Source organism: Dreissena polymorpha, chromosome 3 (assembly GCF_020536995.1).
Source record: "Dreissena polymorpha isolate Duluth1 chromosome 3, UMN_Dpol_1.0, whole genome shotgun sequence".
In the NCBI taxonomy this organism is placed as follows: domain Eukaryota; kingdom Metazoa; phylum Mollusca; class Bivalvia; order Myida; family Dreissenidae; genus Dreissena; species Dreissena polymorpha.
The window spans coordinates 144113538-144138305 of NC_068357.1; the positions used below are offsets into that span (position 1 = coordinate 144113538).

The 24768-nt window shown below is 36.2% G+C and overlaps 2 protein-coding genes and 1 long non-coding RNA gene across 3 annotated transcripts in view; 2 read left to right on the top strand and 1 right to left on the bottom strand.

Annotated features, from left to right (window-relative positions):
- Positions 1 to 3820: 3820 nt before the first annotated feature.
- Positions 3821 to 20056, bottom strand: LOC127871804 (dehydrogenase/reductase SDR family member 7-like). Its single transcript, XM_052415008.1, has 9 exons — positions 19895 to 20056; positions 19500 to 19648; positions 18706 to 18855; positions 17392 to 17498; positions 16067 to 16259; positions 13244 to 13290; positions 12880 to 12996; positions 12262 to 12428; positions 3821 to 4266 (listed from the first exon to the last, which is right to left on the bottom strand). The coding sequence occupies exons 2-9, from the start codon at positions 19621 to 19623 to the stop codon at positions 4212 to 4214; spliced, it is 960 nt and encodes a 319-aa protein (XP_052270968.1). The 5' UTR covers positions 19624 to 19648; positions 19895 to 20056; the 3' UTR covers positions 3821 to 4211.
- On the top strand, positions 6394 to 16135 carry LOC127871805 (uncharacterized). The gene is made up of 3 exons (XR_008045573.1): positions 6394 to 6540; positions 10572 to 10665; positions 16008 to 16135. It is a non-coding gene; the product is annotated as an uncharacterized LOC127871805 (long non-coding RNA).
- A 1-nt stretch (position 20057) lies between the features above and the next one.
- Positions 20058 to 24768, top strand: part of LOC127871802 (forkhead box protein N3-like) — a 35414-nt gene continuing 30703 nt past the window's right edge. The window contains exon 1 of the mRNA XM_052415007.1: positions 20058 to 20193. The gene's annotated coding sequence lies outside the window, so the exon portion shown is untranslated. The remainder of the gene's footprint in view (positions 20194 to 24768) is intronic.

Consider the following 24768-nt stretch of genomic DNA (forward strand, 5'->3'; position numbering starts at 1 on the left):
TAAAGAAAAATGCCTCGCCCCCTGGGGGCCATGTTTTTCAACCAACAGGCATCATTTTTTTACTTGTCCAAGATATTATTGGGATGAATCTTCTGACCAGGTTTCATGAAGATTGGACAATAAATGTGGCCTCTAGAGTGTTAACAAGATTTTACTATAGCTATATATATAAAGCCATATAAGGAAAAATGCCCCACCCCTTGGCAGCCATGTTTTTCAAGCAAACTTAACCATTTTCAAACTCATCCAAGACATTATTGAGACCAATCTTCTGGCCAAATTTCATGAAGATTGGACAATAAATGTGGCCTCTAGAGTGTTAACAAGGCAAATGTTGACGACGCACGACGGACAAAAGGCGATCACAAAAGCTCACCATGAGCACATCGTGCTCAGGTGAGCTCAAAACAAGAGCTGTCTCCATAGGATGACATATGCCCCCAATAAACGCTTTGATATAAGTTATGAGCATTTTTCGAAACCTAAACGCAGATTTCGAAACCTAAACGCGGACCCTAAGTTCAAGGTCAAAGTCAAAGGGGTCAAAATTTGTGTGCGTATGGAAAGGCCTTGTCCATATACACATGCATACCAAACATGAATATTATACCTCACATAAATGTTTCTTCTTTACGTATATGAACTACACAGTTCCGTTATTTTCAATAGTGACCTGTAAAGATGCGGGCGCATCTAATAGCACCCGCTAGAATAGTTATTTGTAACATTTGTGTAAGTTTTACAAACTAGGCATTTTTGCTTTATATACTTAGGGTAAATGCACGATTCTTTTGGCAGGTCACACGTGTGTTTTTTTAAATTAATAATCATATCTTAAAGAATACAAAAATTTAATGCTATATTTGGGATCAATGTTTTGCAACATGTTTTCTGAATTATAAGCAGATATTTTTATATAAAATGTATTTCAATGTGTGAAATTCTTTACAATAAAAATGAATTTTGTATAAAGAAGCGAATTTTTCGTGTCCATCTTTCGCAGGGAGACAACTCGCGCACAACAATAATACCGTACATATTATTAATAGTAACGATTCGTTTGGAAGGTCACTAGTGTGTGTGTTTTATTATTAATCACATCTTAAAAATACAAAAAATAAATGCTATATTTTGGATCTATGTTTTGCAACATGTTGTCTGTGATATAAGCAGTTATCTCTATATAAAATGTATATCAATAAGTGAAATGCTTTACAATAAAAAGGAATTTTGTATAATGAAGCAAATTTTTCCGTGTCCATTTTTTGCAGGAAGACAACTCACGCACAACAATAAATCTGTACATACTATTAATAGTAACTGATAAATATAATTATTGGGTTATTTATTTTTATTTCTATTGACATTTATCTGCACAAAATGTTTGGTATAATATAAGAAATAGAAAACCTCACTTCAGGCCCAATGGCAGAATAGTGACCAGCCAGGCAGCCCCAAATAGTATATGGACCGAAGCTTCGGGCCATATTCTATTTGGGGCTGCCTGGCTGGTCACTACTATTTGGGGCTGCCTGGCTGGTCACTTTTCTGCCATAGGGCCCTCAGTTTGGTTTTCTATTTTTTAAAGGTTACATCTGAAGCGACATAGAAGTTATGAGCATTTTTCGAAACCTAAACCCAAAGTGTGATGGACAGACAGACAGACGGACGGACGGACAGTGCGATCACTATATGCCCTCCTTCAGGGGCATAAAAAAGGGGAAACAAAACAATTTTTTTTTTGGGGGGGAGGGATTCTGGGGTGGGGCGTGGGGGATGGGTTTGGTGGAGTACATTTATGTATGTCAGGTAAGTGTTGTTTTGTCAAAGTATGAATCAAATCTGATCCTATATAAAGAGGTTATGGCAACTAAAGCAAAATTTATTTATTTGACCTTGAGATTCAAGGTCATTCAAAGGTCAAGGTCAAATTCAACTTGCCAGGTACAGTACCCTCATGATAGTACGAAAGTATTTGAAGTTTGAAAGCAATAGCCTTGATACTTTAGAAGTAAAGTGCATCTAAACACAAAATTTAACAAAATATTTAAAGTTACTAAGTCAAAAAAGGGCCATAATTACGTCAAAATGCCAACAAGAGTTATGCAACTTGTCCTGTACAGTCCCCTTATGATAGTTAGCGAGTGTTCCAAGTCTGAAAGCAATAGCTATGATACTTAAGGAGTAAAATTGACCAAAACACAAAACTTAACCAAATTTTCAATTTTTTAAGTATAAAAGGGGCCATAATTCTGTCAAAATGCCAGTCAGAGTTACATAACTTTGCCTGTACAGTCCTCTTATGATAGTTACTAAGTGTTGCAAGTATGAAAGCAATTGCTTCGATACTTTAGGAATAAAGTGGACCTAAACATAAAACTTAACCAAATTTTCAGTTTTCTAAGTATAAAAAGGGGCATAATTCTAAAAAAAATGCTGACTGAGTTATGTACCTTGACGTACACAATTGTCTTGTTGCAATAAAGAATTTTTGAAGTTTGAGTTAATTATCTTTGATAGTGCTAGAGTTATTTGACTTTAAAAACTTTAACCAATGCGGACGCCAGGGCAAGTAGTATAGCTCTCATTTTTCTTCGAAAAGTCGAGTTAAAAATGTAATAATATCATAACTAATTAGGCATTAAACTGTTACAGAATGGAAACAAAATCTAGACACAACTGAACAATCCATCCATTCAAAAGCCCACCAATGGACGGACAGTGCAACTACTACATGCCCATTCTTGATGGCAGAAACAATAGTTCTTTCTAGAATTGTGTAGTACCGGTACCAGACCTTGTGTGTGGCTGCTGTGCATGTAATTAACTCGTTTTTGAAGTCTACGTTTTCTTTTTTCTTTTGCTGATACTTTAAAAAAAAAAATTTGCTAATTAGAAATTTAACTTATTATGCATACAAAATGCATTCATATTATAATAATTTATTTTAATAAAAATATCACATTAAGAGTACATGTTCATTTTTTCTGCAAGCATATACATAAGTTAACAAATATATATTAATAAGCCAATATAAGAAATATTATTGTATTAATTGTGCATCCTCATGGGCAGGACTTTTTACCACACGGGCATAATTATAACATTTGTTTTGAAGAATAAATATATAATACTATATTTCAAATGAAACAAGAGTGTGATGATGGCCCAACACGCTAACCTGAGCTTGCACCGAAGAGGATCATACCACTGTAGCAGGTTTGATAATTAGGGTTCCTAAAACATACTTCTGCATCTTCAGAGAGTGTTAGGACCTCTTCAATTTTAAACATGGGTTAGTGTTGTGGAATTTACAGTAACATCACTTGGAGAGTGGAAAAATAACTGCTATTAATTTATTTAATAACAATTCTAAAAAATGCAGAGACAGCATCTTTTTCAACATTACAGGTCAAAAGGTCATTAAAAACCTATGTCTAATAGTAGGGCAAAGGCATGTAAGGTAGCATTGCTATTTGCTGAGCAATCAACGCAGATTCTTGGAGTTTGGGTTCAATTTTGATTATATTTATAACATTGCTTATATCTAAGCACTTTTCACTCAGGTGAGCTTAAAACCTTAACATGTAGGGGTCAGAGATTTTGTAAATATATATATATATATATATATATATATATATATATATATATATATATATATATATATATATATATATATATATATATATATATATATATATATATATATATATACATACATTGGATGAGCCCAATTACACATTTGTATTTAAAAAGACATGTGGTCCCCAGAGTGTGGAAACTTTTTCAACATGAGTTTTATTTAAAACTCAATGTTAAGGACCATTTTAGGATTTTACATTCCAACAATGAAACCTATAGGCCCGCAGTTTTCGATGAATACATTCTCTTAAAATTGTTCACATTTCAAATCTGTCTTAAGCTTTACAGTCCTAGAAAATACAATTGACCACAATATGAACAACTTTGAAATAAGGTCACAAATTACTTTGATGACTGTCGGATGGACACTTGCTCAACAACTACATATTCATATATTCAAACTATTGGCAATTATTTACCAATTCAATAAAGCTAATGCAGGCTAAAAATCTGTACTATCAAGAGAACCCAATTGAGTGCTCTCAACATTTGAAAGTAAAGTATACATTTTGTGTAAGACCGAAACACAATTCCGTTGAACACAAAGCATTGTTATTGTAACTGCTGTTTTATCTTCCCTCTCTCATCTTCATGGCTGACTTGACTCCCACTCGCTTGAAAATCCTGGAATGACAAAACAGTTTTAACATTAGGTAAAGAGTAGATTACCATTATTTCAATCACACTTAATCAAAATTCCTTTTTATATCAAAGTATTTTACTGGACCGGATATTTCCTCTAAATTAAAGTAGAAATGTGTGGTTTCCACTTTTTCAAACCCATACATTAAGTCCCGTTTCAAAGTTGTTTATCTTTTTATCAAGTGTTAATTTCAAAGAGCTACCCTGTGAACTGTTCAAACCTCATTAACAAAGGTTGTTCTGGTCTCTTGATTTCACAAGTTTGATCATTTCATTAGAACAAAGCAAGGTATTGCCCTGACAAGTAACAGGCATGGCACCAACCAAGACATTGAAACCTAGAAGTGCTAAAGCCTGAAAGTTGTTTATTAAATATAAACATTACAGGGAATTTCAGAATGTAAATCCTGAAAATATGTCACGGTCAAGCTAATTACCAGGCCTCCTGTTGCATATAGCCGAAGTATAGCCAAACAATCTGCATTGTGATTCGAACTCAACAGAGCAAATTTGACACCATAACATTAAACATTTGAATAGATATACGGTCATTATTATAACTAAATAATGCACACACTATGCATTTGTAAACAAAAAAAGCAGCAATGCAACACACACAAAAATGGCAACGCTTGGCTGCATCAAAAACCATTTTTTGTGTGAAGACTGTTTTTCTAGTTTTAGTTCACAGTCATCTTTACTTTGACACAACTAGCCCTAAACAGGGAGCGGACAACGACAACAAGCGAGTCCTGGTATACGGGAGATAACCCTGGGTTATGGTTAGGTTAGGGTTAGGGGTCGGGTTAAGGTTAGGGTTAAGGCTAACCCTTACCCAAACCCGACCCCTAACCCTAACCCTCTAACCTCCCCATGCGCAATACCATGCCTCGCTCGTTGTTGTTGTCCGCTTCCCGCCCTAAACGGAATCAGATGCCAGGTTTACATGTAAGCTATGTTCAACCATACCAGGTATTTTCAGCAAAACAAATTCATCAAAACTCATTTTGTTAAGCAGAAACCATTCTTTAAGCAATGACCTTGAACTTTACCCCACTGGATCCAAATTTGAAACTCAAGCTAGGTATCCATGAATCGTATTGTATCCAAAGTAACATCAAGACTGGTCCATGCAAACTCAAATAATTTCATAATAACTTTTCAGGGCTATATCCCAGAAACTATATTGGATATCAACATGAAACTTCATGGGTATATAGATATCAATGAGGAAAAATTCCATGAACAAGAACCATAACCCTACACTTTCTTAAATAAGAGTTATTGACCTTTGTTTTTGGTATGATGTAACTTTTCATGCTATATCTCAGATAAAATGCGAGACTTCAACATGGAACTTCATGGGTGTATTGATATAAAGGAGGAGAGAGCCTTGCTTAAGAATCATAACCCTTCACTTTCTAAAATAAGAGTCACTTGTGGTCATAATCACCTTAACATTGAAAGGACTCAAAGTTTCCTCTGGTGTAACCAGTTTAGATCATGCTAGATGTCATTTTCTACATCCCATGTGACCATTACTTCTGACCTGTTGATTGTGAATTGAAAAGGAATCTTCCTTTTATCCAAAGTCCAAAGACACTAGCATACTAACTTGAATTATTGAAGATCAAGTATTCTAAGATACATTGATCATGGATATTAAATAGTCTGAGGACCGACCGCCGGACGGACCGATCGACCAATGGACGGACGGACGGACGGACGGACAGACCGACCGACCGACAGACAGACAGATAGACAGACAAAATGGTACATAGTAACATATCACCACTTCTTTGAAGAGGGGGTGGCAAAATAACAACTATATATTTTGTAATTTATTCAACCAGGCCCTATATTGCTTATTTAGCTCATTTAGAAATATACATCATCACGCTTTAAGCTGCAATTTATAGTTAAGTGTTTCATAGGTTTGCCCATATTCACTTACAATTGTGAACTAAAGCATTCCTGAAAACAATTGTGTTATCTGCATTTACAGTTATGTTTGTACAGGTAATCCACAGGCCAATGTGTAGAGCAAAATATAGGTCATTCAATATTCTCATTTCACTGTACCACACAGTGGTCACTAATTGGATTGTAATTGCATGCAAAGCATCTCACTCTCAAACACCAAGGCTGACAATGAAGGTGTCTATTTTAGAAGCTGAACAGCATTGTTCAGGGACATCTCTTGAAAAGAGAGAATGGTGGAAAGGGAAGGGTAAAAATGATTTCCTACTATAGCAGGTAAGGTTACTTTTTCAATCTTTTTTTCTAATTTTCAGGACAGCTGATCATGAATTTTTAATGTGTAGGAATATGACTTTACAAGAGCACCGCCTAGCAGGTGCAGACCGCTCATCTATTTTTCTTTTTAAAGGTAAAGGGATCTATCTCAATACTTCAATCAAAAAAGGGGGAGGGGTGGGGGTGGAGAGGGGCGTATAGTGTGGGGCTGTGGTCATTTATTACATTATCTTTCAAAAATAAAAAATAAAATATAAAAAAATTGGTGGGGCTGATTCTTGGGTGGGATGGTTGCTTGGAAGTCTTTCAAAAACAAGGGCTGTTTGTAAAACATGCATGCCCCCCAAATGGGCTGTCAGTTGTAGTGGCTTCAGGTCACTGTGACCTTCAACTTTGACCTAGAGTCCTGAAAATCAATAGGGGTCATCTGTCGGTCATGACCAATGTCTCCATGAATTTTCCTGATCCTAACCCTAAGCATTCGTGAGTTATCATCTGGAAACCATTTTACAGTTTCAAGTCACTGTGACCTTGACCTTTGACCTAGAGTACTGAAAATCAAGAGGGGTCATCTGTCAGTCATGACCAATGTCCCTATGAACTTTCCTCATCACAGGCTTAAGCGTTCTTTAGTTATCATCCGGAAACCGTTTTACTGCTTCGAGTCACTTTGACCTTGTGACCTGAAAATCAATAGGGGTCATCTGCCAGTCATGATCAATGTACCTATGAAGTTTCATGATCCTAGGCATAAGCATTCTTTAGTTATCATCCGGAAACCATTTTACTATTTCGAGTCACTGTGACCTTGACCTTTGACCTAGTGACCTGAAAATCAATTGGGGTCATCTGCCAGACATGATCAATGAACCTATGAAGTTTCATGATCCTAGGCATAAGCATTCTTTAGTTATCATCCAGAAACCATTTTACTGTTTCGAGTCACCGCGACCTTGACCTTTGACCTAGTGACCTGAAAAGCAACAGGGTCATCTGCCAGTCATGATCAATGTACCTATGAAGTTTCATGATCCGAAGTGTAAGCGTTCTGTTATCATCCGGAAACCATTTTACTGTTTCGAGTCACTGTGACCTTGACCTTTGACCTAGTGACCTGAAAATCAATAGGGGTCATCTGCCAGTCATGATCAATGTACCTATGAAGTTTCATGATCCTAGGCATAAGCGTTCTTGAGTTATCATCCGGAAACCATTTGGTGGACGGACCGACCGACCGACCGATGGACAGACAGACCAACATGTGCAAAACAATATACGCCCTCTTCATCAAAGGGTGGCATAATCAAATAAAAATAAAAAGTATTTGAGTTTTTTTTAAACCATGCTACAAAAAAAAAATTTTTTTGGGGGGGGGTGGTCGGGTGGGATGAGAGGGTATAGTGTGGGATGGTTTGGGTGGAATCTATTGTGGTATGTCAGGTAAGTGTTGTTTTGTCAAAGTATGAATCAAATTTTATCATAAACAAGGGCTGTTTGTAAAACACACATGCCTTCCAAATGGGCCGTCAGTTGTAGCGGCAGCCACTGTGTGAATATGAAAGTATGATTGGCAATATAAAAAAGAATTGCTTGCCTGACTCTCTGGAAACCATTTTACTGCTTAGAGTCACAGTGACCTTGAAGTCATCTGCCGGTCATGACCTATGTCCCTATGAACTTTCCTGATACCAGGCCTTAGCGTTCTTGAGTTATCATCTGGAAACCATTTTACTGCTTCAGGTCACTGTAACCTTAAACTTTGACATAGTGACATGAAAATCAAAAGGGGTCATCTGCCAGTCAGGATCAATTTACCCATGAACTTTTCTGATCCCAGGCTTAAGCGTTCTTGATTTATCATCCGGAAACCATTTTATACGCCTGTTTTTAAAAACGGGACGTATTATAGTTTCACCCTTGGCGGGCAGCTGGCTGGCAGTGGGGGGCGTCCACAGCAGTGTCCGATCTCTAATTCAAATAGTTTAATTTAGATCTTCAGCAAACTTGGTCAGAAGTTGGGTCTAGACAATATCTAGGTCAAGTTGGAATATGGGTCATGCCAGGTCAAAAACTAGGTCACGGGGTCACTTAGTGCATTTTAAGGATTAAGCATGGTTTCCGCTCTATAATTGAAGTAGTTTTCACCCGATCTTCACCAAATTTGGTCAGAAGTTGTGTCTAGATGATATGTAGGTCAAGTTCAAATATGGGTCATGCCGGGTCAAAAACTAGGTCACAAGGTTACTTAGTGCATTTCAAGCATTTAGTATGGTGTCCGCTCTCTAATTGAAGTAGTTTTCATCTGATCTTCACCTAATTTGGTCAGAAGTTGTGTCCAGATGATATGTATGTCAAGTTCGAATATGGGTCATGCTGGGTCAAAAACGAGGTCACCAGGTCACATAGTGCATTTCAAGCATTTAGCATGGTGTCCGCTCTCTAATTGAAGTAGTTTTCATCTGATCTTCACCAAATTTAGTCAGATGTTACATCTTAATGATATCTAGGTCAAGTTCAAATATGGGTCATGCCGGGTCAATAACTAGGTCTCGAGATCACTTAGTGCATTTCAAGCATTGAGCATGGTGTCCAAAACCTTTGAACGGACGTATCTTGTGACAGTTTGGCACTCTTGTACTGTTTTGAGTCACTGTGACCTTGACCTTTGATATAGTGACCTGAAAATCAATAGGGGTCATGTGCCAGTCAAGATCAATGTACCTATGAACTTTCCTGATCCCAGGCCTAAGCGTTCTTGAGTTATCATAGGAAACCATTTTACTGTTTTGAGTCACTGTGACCTTATCTTTTGACCTAGTGACCTGAAAATCAATAGGGGTCATCTGACAGTCATGATCACTGTATCTATGAACGTTCCTGATCCCAGACCTTAGCATTCTTGAGTTATCATCCGGAAACTGTTTGGTGGATGGACCGACCCACTGACAGGTGCAAAACAATATACCCCCTCGTCTTCGAAGGGGGGCATAATAAAGAAGTTATGGACATTTTAGCAAAATTTAATATTCAACCTTGAGAGTCAGGGTAAATCAAGGTCAAGGTCAAATTCAACTTTCTATTTAGAGTCACTGTGACCTTGACCTTTGACCTAGTGACCTGAAAATCAATAGGGGTCATCTGCCAGTCATGATCAATGTACCTATAAAGTTTCATGATCCTAGGCCTAAACGACCTTGAGTTATCATCCTGAAACCATCTGGTGGACGGACGGACCGACAGACCAACTGACATGTGCAAAACAATCTACCCCCTCTCCTATGAAGGGGGGGCATAATAATATCGCCTTATGATAATACAAGCTGATGCATAATCATATTCCCATGTGTAAAATTCAAACTTTTCTATAGACAAATTATATAAATTATCAGTTTACTTGCTTTTGTTTACATAGCTTATGTAAAACTTGGCCTGGGATTTTCATTCTCAAGTGAATGACCAGAAATTAAACATATGGGAGGCTTGTTATGATTTAAGCATTTGATTGTAATGAATAAAACCAATACAACTTAACAGCTGTTAACTTAATTGTAACTTTCAAAACTGCTATTGTAATATGTGATGATCATCCGTACAAATTATATGCAAATTTGTTTTATTGCTTAAAATTTGTATTTGTTTATGTAACTAATAAATGGATAAGTAATCACACAAAATCATTGAAAAATAAAATAAATTTGCATTTGAATACTTTTTTGAATAATCTAGAAAACTGTGATTGCAATGCCAACAAAAAGCTACAGTGGAATTTTTTATGCTCCCCGAAAAATATTTTCGGTGGAGCATATAGTTGCCATTTTGTATTTCTGTCCCTTAGTCAATTGTTGTCAAATATCAATTTCCTTAAAATATTTGGCTGCCAGGAGGTTAGGCATTTTTCCCTTTATCTTCTTCTGATAATCTAAAGGTTTAACTCTGGGGCACTGTCGTACAGGTCTGTGTCTGCACACATTTGGCAGAATAGTGCCACATGTGTAGAGAGAAACACAAAGTACAATTTAAAATTGTTTCAGGCCCCCTTGAAGGCCTCCAGGCTAGATGCAATGCCAATATGCTCCAGCATTCCTTTCCACAAATGTACAGCTGACAGAAGTAGGAATGTCTAAGGTATATAAAAAATGTACTAGTAATCTGCCTCTTAAAAAAACACTTTTGGATCTGGACATAATTTCAAAGGAATGTTCCTTGGTTGATTTTTTATTAATTTAACAACATCGTTTTGTTTTCAGGTCACTAGGTCAAAGGTCAAGGTCACAGTGACTCGAAATAGTAAAATGGTTTCCGGATGATAACTCAAGAATGCTTATGCCTAGGATCATGAAACTTCATAGGTACATTGATCATGACTGACAGATGACCCCTATTGATTTTCAGGTCACTAGGTCAAAGGTCAAGGTCACAGTGACACGAAACAGTAAAATGGTTTCCGAATGATAACTCAAGAATGCTTATGCCTAGGATCATGAAACTTCATAGGCACATTGATCATGACTGGTAGATGACCCCTATTGATTTTCAGGTCACTAGGTAAAAGGTCAAGGTCACAGTGACTCTAAATAGTAAAATGGTTTCCCGATGATAACTCAAGAATGCTTACGCCTAGGATCATGAAACTTCATAGGTACATTGATCATGACTGGCAGATGACCCCTATTGATTTTCAGGTCACTAGGTCAAAGGTCAAGGTCACAGCGACTTGAAACAGTAAAATGGTTTCCGGATGATAACTCAAGAATGCTTACGCCTAGGATCATGAAACTTCATAGGTACATTGATCATGACTGGCAGATGACCCCTATTGATTTTCAGGTCACTAGGTCAAAGGTACAGGTCACAGCGACTCAAAACAGTAAAATGGTTTCCAGATGATAACTCAAGAATGCTTAAGCCTAGGATCATGAAACTTCATAGGTACATTGATCATGACTGGCAGATGACCCCTATTGATTTTCAGGTCACTAGGTCAAAGGTTAAGGTCACAGTGACTCAAAACATTAAAATGGTTTCCTGATGATAACTCAAGAATAATTAGGCCTAGGATCATAAAACTTCATAGGTACATTGATCATGACTGGCAGACGACCCCTATTGATTTTCAGGTCACTAGGTCAAAGGTCAAGGTCACAGTGACAAAAAACGTATTCACACAATGGCTGCCACTACAACTGACAGCCCATATGGGGGGCATGCATGTTTTACAAACAGCCCTTGTTTAAATGGAATTTTACAACCTGGTTTGTATTCCCCATTAGAATATTTATTGCCCTGATTAAACCATAATCTTTATGGTGGTTCCCTGTCTGGCCTCTTGCTGAACCCCATATTATGCAACAACAAGAGCTGTCGCCATAGGATGACATATGCCCTCGAAAAACACTTTTTCGAAACCTAAACGCAGATTTCAGAACCTAAATGCGGACCCTAAGTTCAAATTTAAGGTCAAAGTGGTCAAATTTTGTGTGCGTATGGCAAGGCCTTGTCCATATACACATGCATACCAAGTATGAAGGTTACATATGAAGCGACATAGAAGTTATAAGCATTTTTCGAAACCTAAACACAAAGTGTGACGGAAAGACAGACGGACGGTGCAATCACTATATGCCCACCTTCGGGGGCATAAAAACTGAATACATTTATACCAGTGGCAGATAGAATTATGCCAAACAATTGCAAGTGCACAAATATAGGACAGTGTTTTACCAGCTAAATATGGTTGGCATATACTGGCTGCAGTAGACTACAAGGAGCACAGGATGCTGGGATATCCACACCTCATCAAGCTTGTTTGCCATGGCAATGGCACACAACTGCGCACATCTGGCTGTCGACATGCGACGATCATCCTTCTTCATCTCTGTATTGCACACCTGTGAATAAAAGCATCATCAGTACCATAATCATCATCATCATCATCATCATCATCATCATCATAATCATCATCCGCAACATCTGCAGCATCACCATTTATACTCATTGCATAAGCATCATATCATACAAATCTTGTGCATCATGAAGATTATCAACATTAGCACCATTCTGAATAAGCATCAATAGAAAAAAACATAAACAGCATTAATACCCATATAGTATAATTAACATAAATGTCATCATCATCCTCATCCTTATCCTCATCATCCTCATCATCATCATCATCATCATCATCATCCTCATCATCTATTTCAATCATATGAATCATCATAATAGTCATCCTTTTTCTCTTGATCTACTTTCCATTTATACCTTTTTTACTTAAAATAAACATCATTTTTAAGGAAAATTAATCTCATTAGCATAAGTGAAGAATGTTGGCAAAATTACCTCCCCTTTCTTCTCAGTTAAAGCATCTTTTAGCAGGTTTGAAAAGACAGGCCCAGGGCAAAGATTTGTCACATGAATTTTGGGAAACATCTCAATTCTCAGACAATCAAACCAGCCCTGTAAAGAATACAAATCATCAGTATCTGACCATCACAATTGAATATCATGCATAAAGTAATTCAAGTGATAAAAGAAGATCTCGTGGAAGTACAGGCAAAAACCTCCAAAAATTTATTTCTTACGTTTTTTTTCAAAACACTGCCATCCTTTTTTTTACAATAAACTATAACAACATTTAAATTAAATGGCAAATGCGTAAACCTCAACAAAACTATAGGAAATTCTCTACCCCTATACATCTTACCTGCAGTGCATGCTTGGCCCCGGTGTATGATCCAGACAGAGGTGCCCCTGTAAGTAATCAATAACACAGCTAATTCTTCTTATCGGTCTATTACAACACTTGAAAATACACTGACTGGATCATTTTTAACATGAACAGTTAGCATCCTATAAACCAATTACTGTCAATATGATGATTAAAAAATGACTTATTTATTGAAATTCAAAATTCAATAGTGCCATTCATTTATCGTATAGAGATCAAATGTAACGCTGCAGTATTTAAGTTCAGGTCTTTTATGAATTTATGATCATTGTATAAGAGTCCAGATAAAACATAAGAATTAATTAAAAGACAGGTTACCGGTAAATGGTGGCTTGAATGTACAAAATCTATTCTCATTTTGTAACTTCATATACAGTAATTACTCAAGTTTTCGGGCACTTAAAAAAATAAAAAATTCAGAGTCCGAAAATTAAGATACCAAAATTATTCAAAGGTGTAAACAAATTTAGAGACAAATATTAAGGTGTCAGAAAATTATCATTATTTTGAAATAAATGCAATAAATCAATGTACAATAAATTTCTTGTGATTTACTTTTCTTTTTCTGCTTAAAAAAATAAATATAATTTCACAGCTTTGCTAACTCTTGCCCGAAATTATATAAAACAAAAAAGTAAAGACAGAAAAATTCTGCTTCCAATATAGGACGACACTATTTCAAATGCTGTTGGGTGAATCCATTATGTTCTACCAGTATAGATGGTCATTTACCCAATTACATGAATGTAATGATCCATTGCCCTCAGGCATGCATCTGCAAGGTTTTATGACCTTAATCCAAATGTAACAAGGGACAAAATTGTCACAAAACCAGGTTTTCATTGTGAAAAAAAATCTGATAAAGGGAGAAAACTCAAACTGAACTTTTGAAATGAACAAACAAAATTAACCCCCTTTGTAAGTTTGTTTTTAAAAAAAATCTATTTTTAGTCGTGGCGACCTTGACATTGGAGATATTGACGTGATTCTTTCGTGCGACACACCGTCCCATGATGGTGAACAAATGTGCCAAATGATTTTAATATCTCACAATGAATGACATAGTTATGGCCAGGACAAGCTCATTTATGGCCATTTTTGACCTTTGAACTCAAAGTGTGACCTTGACCTTGGAGATATCGACGTAATTATTTCGCGCAACACACCGTCCAATGATGGTGAACAAATGTGCCAAATGATTTTAAAATCTGACAATGAACGACATAGTTATGGCCCGGACAAGCTTGTTCCGCCCGCCCGCCAGCCAGCCCGCCAGCCAGCCAGCCAGCCCGCCCGCATTCGCCAATCTAATTACCAGTTTTTTCCTTCGGAAAACCTGGTTAAAAATCCATATACGAAAACCTTTATGACTGAAGATTAAGAGTAATACTGTAAGTGCATTTCAAAAAGCATTTCAAGTGTTACTTCAAAAAGCACCCACATAATACTAGGACTGGAAACAATTTATGACTTCACTCTTTATAACCAGCCATATTTTCATGTTCTTAGTCTTCGTGGCACCAACCATATTTTCTTTATTTTTACTCCCAAACTTGCAATTATAAACAAGCCAACACAAACAGGCCTTTCTCTGGCTATTTAGGGAAAAAGTCCAAGTTCTGGATTGGGAATTACATTATGTATTTTGTGCAAACAGTAGACTGGTTTTGGAAAATCTAATTAATATAACTCTTTATAATTATTCAAATTATAAGAACTAAATCATACATAATATTATATACTTTGTAAGATGTAACTGAAATAAAATTAAAAGGATATAATGATTATCAGAAACTTATTCAGAAAAAAAAGGCGCTGCGTTTGTGAAACACAATGCCCCCTACTGTGCTTTAAAGTTCAACAGCAGTTATTTTAGAGAAAACAAGGCCTATAATATAAGTAAGCAAAAAAATCAATGGACCAAAACGAACCTCACACCTAATCTGTTATTGCATGTAGGTAAACTCAAATACCAAAAGTCAGCTCATTATCTGAAAGCTTTGCGTAAAAAAACTCTGGAAAATGGTAAAAATACAGATAATGTCTAAGTCCAAAGCACATAACTTGCCAAAAATCAATGGACCGGAAAACAATTCACACTTCATATGCAGGTCATATAGGTAGACTCACTTACCAAAAATCAGCCACATATCTGAAAGCGTTGAATAAAAAACATCCAGAACACTGAATCATTGACAAAATTTCAAAGTCCAAGGCCCATAACTTCGCCAAAAATCAATGGACCGGAACATATTTCACACTTCATATGTCGGTTATATAGGTAGACTCATATACCAAAAAACAGCTCAATATCTGAAAGCTTTCCGGTAAAAGGAATGCCAGATGGACAGACGGATGGACAGACAGTGTGACTGCTATATGCAACCCTACCGGGAGCATAAACAAGAGCACCGCATATCGGGTGCCACGCTCGGCTGCGAAAGCTTGTCAGATTTTTTTTTTTTTTTTTAGAGGTCACAGTGACCTTGACCTTTCACCTAGTGACCCAAAATGGGTGTGGCATGTAGAACTCATCAAGGTGCATCTACATATGAAGTTTCAAAGTTGTAGGTGGAAGCGATTTTATTTTAGAGGCAATGTTAAGGTTTTAGCACGACGCCGGCGGACAGCGGACGACGAGCAGGCTATGACAATACCTCGGGTTTTCTCCGAAAACAGCCTCGCTAAAAATCAATATGGGATATTTCAAAACGGGAAATTTTCTACCTTTTCCCTTCAGGAAAGGGTCAGTTAAACGGACCTATAGATACGGCTGACAACCCAACCTCTCCTGCTTACCAATCTTTCCGGCCACACTGCTCATGTTAACGATGTGTCCCTCCCCCCTCGCCAGCATGTGCGGCAGTGCAGCTTTGGTAAGGGAGAGAACTGAGAGAACATTGATCTCCAGCATGTCGCGATCCACCTGAAGATCTGTCCTCTCCCACGCTGCCCGCTGACCCCTCCCAGCGTTGTTCACTAGGACGTCTATCTGTGAACAGGTTGTGGGTGATTACATATTACATATTATAGTCTACTAACCGTAATCACTAAAGTTTTCAGACACTAAATTTTCAGACACACCCATTTTTAGCAAAAAAATAATCATTTTTAAGGACTCTAAATTTCCCGGACATACAGGTTTTTGCTCATCATTAATGACTCTTTATTTTTCGAATAGTTTATTTTACAATGCTATTTTACCAAAACTGGACCTGTCCGGCTTGTCTGGTGACACTGGATCATGCGTTTTTATAACCAGATTGAGGTCATAAAACATGACATAAGAATATCAATTTAAAGACCTTTCTTACTAGATTCCAGTTTTAAAGGATTTATTTTCAACCATGAGATACTTATAAGCCACAAACAGCATGAAACCTAAAGAGACTGCGAGTTACTTGCAGGTTGTTCTGGTTTAATATAGCCTATACACTTTGCTTCTGAGTGAGAAAGGGTTAAGGCCATGTTAATGTTTATACTTTTTTGTTCAGCTATATATCAAACTTGAGTAAATCATGATGGCATCCAAGAAGATAGAGCGCACAAAAAGAAGTAAGAAGTTTTGATTATCTATGCATTTGTATACCATTCAACACATGATTTGTCATATAAATGTAAAACTGCTAAGTTTTTAAACCTGAATTTTACATAGTGGATTACATGGAACATTGCCCATAATTGTCTTCCCTATTAGCCTTTGCACGTGCTAATCTGGGATAGTACTTTACACACAGCATTAAGTCTGTTTTCCTAAAGCTTGGCTCAATTCTATTCAATTTCTTTCAATCGTTCACATCTACGTTAGCATGATGTGACATCATGACATGTACTCTGTTTCAGCAAGATATTTACCAATTAACCACAAATGTCTGTATGTTCCCAGCCAAAAATTCAGTCTAAACTTATTTTTGATGTACGATCTTTTATAAGACAGGAAACTGTATTTTTAAACAAGCCTATATTTCCTAGTATATGTCTTATAGTCCTGTTGTTTGAAACTCATGTATCAAGTGTACTGCTTCAAATAATTATCATGCCGTTCTCTGACATGGGCATTTCTTTTCTGTTATTGTAAATATTTTGCATTTTCATTTATTTCTTGAGATAGGCGATACTGTCACCTGTCCAAATCTTGCGATGACCTCTTCCACTGCAGGCTTGTGAAGTTCAAAGTTCAAGAGGTCAATTGGCAGCACAAGGACGTCAGCATCCATCATGTTGCCATACGCTGAAAAAAAATTAATGACAATATGTGAGCCGCGTTCTGAGAAAACTGGACTTAATGCATGTGCGTGAAGTGTCATCCCAGATTCAACACAGAGACAACACTTTCCGCCTAAATTGGTTTTTGGCTAAAAAGAGACTTCATTTAAACTAAAAATGTCATAAAAAGCGGAAAGTGTCGTCCCTGATTCGTCCCTGATTAGTCTGTGGGACAACACTTTACGCACATGCATTATGCCAAGTTTTCTCAGAACACGACTCATATGTGTATAATGTGCCAGCAAGCTCAGAGGGTAGAACCTGGACTAGAAGCTCCAAAGATTGTGGGTTTGATTCCCAATATATTCAAAAAGATAACTTTCAATTATTATTTTTAAAATGTGTAAACCTAAAACGTCAAATAGATCCTGTTGAGACATAATAATTCTTGTTACATGGTTTTAAAATTACCAATGCTGTTAAACAGTTCCTTTTGAACACCATGACTTTTGTATTTCCGAGTCATAAATAAAGTATGAGCATTTGTGAAACTTTATCATACCATGACAGGGAACCAACTGATTCAACACTGGCATTTGGGAAAAAAATACAATTTCCATCAAAATAAAAAAGGACAAAAACATTTTCAGTTTTAAATACCAAATAAAGTAGAACATTCTTATATTTATTACTATTTTCAATCAAAAAGGAGTTTTACAAACAAATGCAGATTTGAGTTCTTGCACGATTTAAATTAATATGGATGTGACTACATTATAGAAAGATTTGCAACAAAAGCAATACATTTTATAGTGGTGGGGGACATATTGTTTTTGCCCTGTCTGTTGGTTTGTTGCTTTGTTTGTTTGCGTCAAACTTAAACATTTGCCATAACTTTTGCAATATTGAAGATGGCAACTTGATATTTGCCATGCATGTGTATGTCATGGAGCTGCACATTTTGAGTGGTGAAAGGTCAAGGTCATCCTTGAAGGTCAAATATATGGGGACATAGTGTTTCACAAACACATCTTGTTCAGTGATTGAAATAAGAACAAGACCACAAGCCCTACACTGGTTAATTTTGAATTGGCATTTCATATAGACAGGCTGGTAATATTATCATGGTCTTAAGTATTGATAATTATATTAGATTTGTGTGCTTGCTTGGTCAAAATGCTAATTTCAATAAGTGATACATTCTTCTAATATTATACAAAGACTGTTCTCACATAAGCACTGTTTCTTAACCATCTGTAGTTCCTTCTCACGTCGCGCCGTCAGCACTAGGCGACTTCCAGCTTTGGCCAGTTCATAGGCCAAATGTTCACCAATACCACTGGATGCTCCAGTCACCCAAACAACCTTTCTGGCTAAAACACCTGTGATAATAGCAAACATAAGATGAATTTATATGATTCATTTTCATGTCTGAGTAAGTTGACATGTGTAAATTTCACACACAAAACTTACCAGTAAAATGTACACTTAATTGAAAGAGAACTGTAAATTATGTGGTTAGGGTAACTCGCATTTGAGTCACAAGTTAGCTGTGTTTTCAGATGCCTATGGTATAAGATGATCAAAAAAAAAAAAAATCAGAATTAACTGTCACCAGAAGCTATTAATATGTTTACATATAAAATTTAATGGTGAAAAAATATTTGATAACATTTGATTTTGAAATTTTATTAATTTATAATACCAAGGATAAAATGTTTATTACAAAGCAACTCATCTCAAATAACACTCATCTTTACAAACTGCAGAGATAAAAATGTCTGACTCAAGGGTCAAATTGACTCGAGGGCTAGTTACCCTACATTAATTTTTAAGTTAATTTTATATCTTATACATGTGAATCACACATGCACAAACATATAAATCAATCATTTTCTATAGTCATCAATGGATTTAATTGCAACAGCCACAATCATGGATGCATTCATTAAGACAGTAAAATAAACATGCCACTAGATTAATCCTGAACAAGAATGTTCTACCAACGTTTTTCCATCTTAACAACCTGTAGATTTTCCAAACTTTTCCGCCCACTGTAGTTGCAAATCGCAGTCAGCAATTAATAACCGCAGCAGTTGCACAACCAGATAGATTATTAGCAGAAATTCTATTGCAGTAAACCAGTCCATTTTCTTAGTCCTTAAAAGTCGCCAACTGTAAATAAAAATATAAACGGAATAATAACTAATTTTTTGTAGCTTTATTTTTATCTAGAAATTTAGTTTTGTGAAACATAAATTTAACATTTCGTACGGATTTGTGTAATACAATACAGAGTCTATCTTCAGAATCAGAATATACGCCGAATGTATTTAATAAAAAGTATTTCTTCACTATCCTGCTGTTGATACAAATGAAGACCAGTATTGCCCATTTATTAAATTGAAAATAGACAATTACCTTTAGCCCAGTCGTTTCCTGTTGAAAGTGAAAGTACAAAAGGGAGACTACTTAATTTGGATGATGGTCGAATGGTGTTAAAAGATGCTATTTATTTGTTCGTTATTCCACGCAGTTTTCAGGCGTTATACAAAGTGTTGAATGCTAACAAGGAAAGAAAGACAGCATCTGGAAAATCAATAATCGATTAGAACAGCTTGGCGACAGACGAAAACGAGGGTGGCGTTATCACGTGACCCTTATTCCACTTCCGCAAAATATGACCTAAATTGAAACCACGTTGTAGACGAAGCCGAAAGGTTTGTTTTTGTTGCCAGTTCTTTATAATATTTCTTTTTTTGCAATGCATTTTAAGTACATGTAGTTAAGTAAAGTAGTAGGAACTGATGACAAGTATTACTGTTTATGTGGTGTGGGTATATTCCATGGAAACACAAATGCGTTTCACACTGATTATGGCATATGGATGGTGCTCTTTAATTTCCCGCGGAAAGACGCAGTTTAAGACTTCATGTTGTCAGATGTTTTTGTTAGTTTAGTTTAAACATATTTTATTTCCAAATTGACAATTACAAATGAATTAAAACACACATCAATTATCTAAATGAATCCAAGCTCTCACAACAATAAACTTATTGATGATGGAACTTGTGACAGGATCATTATAAATATTAGTTCTGGCTACCATAACTTTAAATGGCGCTTTTAATGATTTTTGACTGGCGCGACATTATACAGGTATGTCAATACTATATAAACTGTACGCTGAAGTTTCTTTAGCTAATTAAATATGTGTTTTCGTATTATTCTTATTTTATTCATTATTCATTGTCATGTTTTAGACAACTAGAGCCTCTAGATTATAACTGAGGTTTTGCTTAAATTGACTTTATATGATGTAATTAATTGCCTGGAACATCATGTCGTGCATACCCAATTTATGAATTGGAAAATAGAAAGTTTGCAATAGGATAAATTGTTTTTGTACAAAAATGTGTAATTCTTCTAATTCAGAATAAAGTTGTCTTTCATATTGTATTTACTTATGTTCAATTTATAGAGCTCAGAGGGAAATGAACTTAATGTTCAAATTAATTAAAAAAATTGTCATAATTTTGTTTTGTTATTTGAAACCTTCGATTTGGAATTTTATGCAATCATTGTACAAATATTATTTTTTAGAATGGAAATGCAGCTTAATTTTTGCCTCAAATTAAAAAAACTAAATTCTCTTACATTTTTACAGTGCTGTTTTGAATAAGGATTCCAAAAATTTCATTGGAAAATGCATTTATGCGTTGTTGCTGATGTATCAAAATGGAAGTGCCATCATTAATGTTTATGCATGTATTTTTCATCTTTCTCTCTTGACCTGAAATTTGTGTTCAATGAAGTTTTTTTATTTCGTGGGACCTGTGTAAAAATTCAACGTTATGATGTGGGGTTGGGGCTTTCAACTGATATCTAACTTGTCAATGTTCATGCTTTATGTTTGGGAGATTAATGAAAAATGGAGTGTCTGTTTAGTTATGTGTTTTTATGCCCCCGGTAGGGTGGCATATAGAAGTTGAACTGTCCGTCAGTCAGTATGTCAGTCAGTCTGTCAGTCCGTCCGTCCGAAAAACACTTTAACATTGGCCATAACTTTTTCACTATTGAAGATAGCAACTTGATATTAGGCATGCATGTGTATCTCATGGAGCTGAACATTTTGAGTGGTGAAAGGTGAAGGTCAAGGTCATCCTTCAAGGTCAAATGTAAAATATATGGCGTCTGTCCGTCCAAAAACTTTAACATTGGCCATAACTTTTTCAATATTGAAGATAGCAACTTGATATTTGGCATGCATGTGTATCTCATGGAGCTGCACATTTTGAGTGGTGGAAGTTCAAGGTCAAGGTCATCCTTCAAGGTCAAAGGTAAAAAAATAAAAATAAAAATTTCAAAGCGGCGCAATAGGGGGCATTGTGTTTCTGACGAACACATCTCTTGTTTAATTAAAGTATTCCTGCTTAACATGCTTATTTGGAATTAAAAGAAGCAATCAACATGTGGTTGTAACTCAATAAACATTGTTAACTATGTTCTTTTGATGAATGTTTTGATTATTCAACCTTTTGGTCCCAAGACAAAAACTTTTGTTTTGATTTACCAATCTTGATGAAACTTTGGATAGAGCAGGTTTACATTGAGATGTAGCTTAGGATTGTATTAAGGGCTAATTGGGTCAAGGTCACTGTTGCCAAAAAATAGACAAACAGATCTGCTTATAACTTTAGTTTGCATGGAGGCGGTGGTCTGCAGGTGTGTCTATCAGGCGCACATGCTGACCTAGCTTGGGATTGCATTTGAGCCAATCCGGTAGAGGTTAAGTTCATTGTTGCTTGAAATAGAATAATGGTTTCTCCTCAAAAATTGTGTTTGAGTGAGTGGAGTTGCTGGCTTGTTCCTATGCATTTTGAGCACAGGGCACCACTGTGCCTTAACTTTCAAATCAGTGTTGCTGTGACCCTTTATTTTCTGCTCATGGGTATTCAGCGCTTGAAAAGTTCACAAGCGCTTGCACGCTGTGATCCAACTGTAATTTGCATTCTGCTAAAGACTAATCATATCAACAAAGCTCTAATCAACTGTGTAAGTGTAGATAAATGGGTTCAGGGCTCGAAATTAACACTCGCACACTCGCAAAATGCGAGTGAAAAATACCGATTGCGAGTTAAGTTTTAAGCCACTAATTTTTTGCGAGTAAAGAAATAGTGAGAAAAAAAAGAGTTATATTGCTAAATGCGCTCGACGTTGTGAACGCTAAAGCGCAGGTCAATTAATAGAACGTCCGAATACCCATATGCGGAAGCTCGCACCTTGTATGTAGACTGGTATACTTATAGTACATATATGCGGATGGTATTGGTACAAAGAACATGAAACAGTCGATTATCCACACATGTTCACTATAAAAGACAAAAAACCTGAACAGTCATGTTGTCGAAGCGAAAAATAACTAGTTTGCTTTCTTTTGTCCACTAATTGAAATAACAATACGAAATATAAAGCAAAGTTAACCGTTGAGTTGAGAGAAAAAAAACGGAAATTAAATTCTTCCACGAAAACAGTGAAAAAGTGGGAAAAAGAACTTCATATATAACACCAAAACTTGTGGTTTATGTCATATTTTATTTAGTTTTAATAGTACTAAACTAATGTCCAAACTTGCTTGTATTTATGTTTCCAGCAAAATTTGCGAGAATGTTTTTGATTTTGCGAGCTGGTATTTAAGCTGCTCGCAATGTTTTGCTAGTAGAAAAAAAAATTAAATTCGAGCCCTGGGGTTGCTTCACAACTAATGCAGTTTTGTCTAGATTTTTGCTCCTTAATTGTATATAAAATTCACGCTTTGAAAGTGCGAGAAACAATAACCGGACTTCCCTAGTATCAAAGATTAACGGTTTTACTTCGTTTCCCATACCAACCTGCAAAACATCATCTGATTTTGACATAATTCTATCTAACACTCTTGCCCAGGCAGCCAAATACACAATTTCCACATAGAGGGGAATATACTTACTGCACTTCTCATAGATCAAAACTGACCTACCTCCTCAGTTGTAGCACTAGATACAGGATAAACATTGTGTTTGAATTTTGAGGAAAGATTTGTCGTATTTCAAAAAAAAAAATCTTCCAATTTTCTACCAAATGTATAGATCTCAAGGTTATCTTTGCTACAAACATTATATTTAGCAATCAAACATTAAACCCATGCTTTCCACGTGGTTGATGCAAGGGTTCAAATGAAGTGAAATTTTCGCTTGCTTTTAATCAAAGATTAACATGAAAAACATGAAAAGTGTTTATTTGCAGGTTAAGTTTTTAACATCACACATATAGTAAAATTATGTGATGCATTTTAGTTATCACAAACTAAATTAATTGCATTTGAAAATACTTAAAAAAAATTATCTCTTTTTTTAAGAATTTTTGACAATCAGAATAAACTGACAACTTATATCAAATGGCGATACAATGGATGATAGTGTATACATTTTAGGAGATAAATACAAGAAAAGTTTGTTTTAATAGATCTGAATTAGTGCTGATTTCTGTATAAAACATGCTGAATTTTTTTAATCGACTTGTAAGGAGGGACCCCTTCCGCACCAACTCCCTTCCATGCCTGTTTGAAACTGTGCCTATAAAAATCCCGGGGAAAAGCGTGTTTTGACATCATGTGTAGGTAGCTGACAGGCAGACCCAACTTTGGATTCTGAAAAAAATTGAGAAGCCAGTTATATTTTCAAAGTAGCCGGCGAGAAGGCAATAAAACAGGTGTATTTGCAACATTTAATTTAATATTTTGGGGATAGTAGCCGGCATCAAATTGTATGTAACCGGTGAATTCACCAGCCGCCGGTGCTTCCGGAGAACACTGAATGCACATTTATTTAAGGCTTGTTAGCTCGGCGTTTTCAGAGAAAACCCGAGGTATTGTCATAGCCAGCTCGTTGTGTCGTCCGACGTCCGCGTCATGCTAAAACCTTAACATTGGCTCTAAAATCAAAGTGCTTCCACCTACAACTTTGAAACTTCATATGTAGATGCACCTTGATGAGTTCTACAGGCCACACCCATTTTGGGGTCACTAGGTCAAAGGTCAAGGTCACTGTGACCTCTAAAAAAAAAAAATCTGACAAGCTTTCATTTATTCAAAACTGCACCCGTAGCCAAGCGTGGCACCCATTATGCGGTGCTCTTGTTTTTAGCCAGTGCTGAAAAAGAATCAAGAAGAATGTAAGTAAATAAGTGAAATTTTAACAACTTGCTTGGATGGCAATTGAGTGTCATCATATGTCAAAGAAGTGGTGTGAGAACCTTGC

Excerpts from the sequence above, each read along its gene's own strand:
- LOC127871804 (XM_052415008.1), bottom strand. The coding sequence starts at position 19,623 with ATGGACTGGTTTACTGCAATAGAATTTCTGCTAATAATCTATCTGGTT. Across the intron at positions 18,856-19,499 it reads AAAGTTTGGAAAATCTACAG|GTGTTTTAGCCAGAAAGGTT; the intron begins GTTGTTAAGATG and ends CTATTATCACAG. Across the intron at positions 13,291-16,066 it reads CAGTGTGGCCGGAAAGATTG|GGGCACCTCTGTCTGGATCA; the intron begins GTAAGCAGGAGA and ends GATTACTTACAG.